This window comes from Notothenia coriiceps, unplaced genomic scaffold (genome assembly GCF_000735185.1).
Source record: "Notothenia coriiceps isolate Sejong01 unplaced genomic scaffold, NC01 NC01_scaffold00006269, whole genome shotgun sequence".
In the NCBI taxonomy this organism is placed as follows: domain Eukaryota; kingdom Metazoa; phylum Chordata; class Actinopteri; order Perciformes; family Nototheniidae; genus Notothenia; species Notothenia coriiceps.
The window spans coordinates 53,353-56,360 of NW_011338970.1; the positions used below are offsets into that span (position 1 = coordinate 53,353).

Genomic DNA, 3,008 nt, shown 5'->3' on the forward strand with positions numbered 1-3,008 from the left:
ATGACANCTAATCCAGAACTCATCCTGTCTGAAGATCTGACCAGAGTGAGACTAGGAGAGAGACAGGAATTTCCTGATAATCCAGAGAGGTTTGATTATGTCTACTCTGTCCTGGGCTCTGAGGGCTTTAACTCAGGGACTCACAGCTGGGATGTCCAGGTTGGAGACAATAGATGCTGGGTACTGGGTGTGTTAGCAGAGTCTCTCCAGAGGAAGGGAAGTATACAGTCTGGATTATGGAGAATCGATTATCATAAAGGTAAATACTCAACACGGTCACCATCAGATCCATCCACTCCTCTCAGCCTGAAGAAGGAGCTCCAGAGGGTCAGAGTGAGTCTGGACTGGAACAGAGGAAAGCTGTCGTTCTCTGATCCTGAGACTAACACACACATACACACCTTCACACACACTTTCACTGAGAGGATGTTTTCATACATTGCCAATTACAATGTACCCCCACTTAAGATGTTACCAATGAAGGTCTCTGTGACTATAGAACAACAGACATGATGATGATGATGATGATGATAATGATGATGATGATAATGGTGATGATGATGATGATGAAGATGATAATGGTGATGATGATGATGATGATGATGATGATGATGGTGATGAAAATGATGATGAAGATGATGATGATGATGATGATGATGGTGATGACATGATGGTGATGATGACATAGATGGATTTGCTTAATATTTCATACCTTTCTGCTAATTCTTTTTTAAGTGTCTGTTACTTTCTCCCAAACAGTTTCCAGTGAAGGCTTCTCAGATGGTTGTTAGCCAGGTCAACCGTTAAAGAGAGAACTGGAGGATTTCCCAAAAATAGGTCAAACTGTTTCTTTAAAGTTTGGTCAGTAGGCCTGCTGATATATTTATGTGTTTGAGTTTATCAGGGATCAGTCGTATCATTTTGGGTTCGAGTCAGTGTGATTCTGGTGTTGGGTTTTGGCTTTTCTGGTGTCATGTTTTTGTAAATAAAATAAATGAAAAAGAAAACAATGAGTATCTTTATTTTGACAAAACGGTTAACAATTGACTTTTTACAGCTGAGGTTAAACCTCTAAAATTAACAAAAATTAAAAAAAATTATGGAAATACTTTTATACTTTTACTTGAGTAATGAAATTCTGAGTACTTCTACTTTTACTAAAGTACAAGATCTGACTACTTCTACTTTTACTCAAGTACAAGATCTGAGTACTTCTACTTTTACTCTAGTACAAGTTGAACAAATGCGCCGGTAAAGATGGCCGCATTGTCTTTTGGCTCCTCTCCAACTTTGCCCTTTTTCGTATTTTTTCAGTGTTTACTTTTTGCCGTCTGCTTTTAACATGATTCGCAACATGCAACCGACCACACCAACTCTGCTATAGTAGAGCCGATGAATGGGAGTCAGTCAGAGGTGGTGTGTTCAGTATGGAACTCCACACTTTATTATCCATTAAACCAGACGAGGTAAGTACATTTACTGCTACTGCATGTCAAGCTAGCATGAATGACAACAAACCCCGGTATCCTCACTAACGGGTCCGGGTTGCTACACACACTAAACACAGTGAATTATGTCCTATAACGTGTCACCACACAAGCCCCTCCAGAAGTAACCCATAAACAAAGTCAGACTCCTGAGCACGGGAGCCAGAAAAACGACCTCTGTATGGGCGGCCTCCGGAAGAGGCGAGACCGGAACAACGGGTCTCAATTCAGTGACAGGGATCAAGGCCGGGGGGCGCCCCCGTCGCGGAGGTCGCGCCAGCACCACCGGCTGGTCCAAATCCAGGTGGGCCGCCTTCAACCGGTCCACCGAGACGTGCTCGGCCTTAACACCCAAGTCGACCACAAAGTGTTTGTCCCTGTGTTCCAAAACCCGGAAAGGTCCATCGTAAGGAGGCTGTAGGGGACCCCTGTGCGCATCGTGCCGGATGAAAACGTGCTCCGCCGAGCGGAGATCCGCGGGACCCAGGGACACCTGAGTGCTATGTCGAGCAGTGGGAATCGGAGAAAAAGTCTCAGCGGCGCCCTGCAGGCAAACCCGCTGCGCCGAAGCCGACCAGGGAGCCGACGCGTTAGGGAGGAAATCCCCTGGAACCCTCAGCGGCTGACCGTAGACCATCTCAGCCATGGAACACTGCAGATCTTCCTTAGGCGTGGTCCGCAGGCCCAGCATTACCCAAGGCAGCTTGTCGACCCAATTGCCGTCCTTCAGGCCGGCTCTAGTGCTGCCTGCATGGAGCAATGGAAACATTCACAGAGGTCGTTAGCTTGAGGGTGATAAGCGGTTGTCCTGTGAAGCTTAACCCCCAAACCGCACGCCACGGCGTTCCAGAGCTCAGACATGAACCAAGGAAGACAATGTCAAACACCCCGAACTGGCACTTTGCAGGATTGATTATCAACCCGTGTTGGCTGAGCCTCGTGAAAAGGGCTCGGAGGTGTGACAGGTGCTCTTCCACCGAAGCGCTGGCGACGAGTATGTCGTCCTGGTAGGCGAACACAAACAGCAGGTCCCGTAGCACCGAATCCATCAGGCGCTGGAACGTTTGAGCGCCGTTCTTGAGCCCAAAAGGCATCCGCAGGAACTCGAAAAGTCCAAACGGCGTTATCACTGCTGTCTTAGGGACGTCCAGGGGATGCATGGGCACCTGGTGGTATCCGCGCACCAGGTCCACTTTAGAAAACACCAGCGTACCGGCCAGATGTTCTGAAAAATCTTGAATGTGCGGCACCGGGTAGCGGTCGGGTGTCGTGGCGTCTTAAGGAGAAGGGCCTTAATCGCCTCATATTTGCCATGGTGCGGGGGGGTCTGTGATAAATCCCACCAACCTGGATGACGTGGAGCTTCCCATCGCTGCTACCACGTGGAAATATTTCAAATCCCCATCACGGACCTGTCGGCAGGGAAAGTGTGCATCCACGTGTGCGAACCACGCCGCAGCGGCATGCTCCCAAAACTCCGGCAGCTTACAAAAACATCGCGATCAGCCATTGAGTTCATTG

General features: G+C 48.3%; 1 protein-coding gene across 1 annotated transcript; it reads left to right on the plus strand.

Annotated features, from left to right (window-relative positions):
- LOC104943580 (erythroid membrane-associated protein-like) lies at nucleotides 1-584 on the plus strand. Its single transcript, XM_010769030.1, has one exon. The coding sequence runs from the start codon at nucleotides 1-3 to the stop codon at nucleotides 511-513; it is 513 nt and encodes a 170-aa protein (XP_010767332.1). The 3' UTR covers nucleotides 514-584.
- The last annotated feature ends 2,424 nt before the right edge of the window (nucleotides 585-3,008 follow it).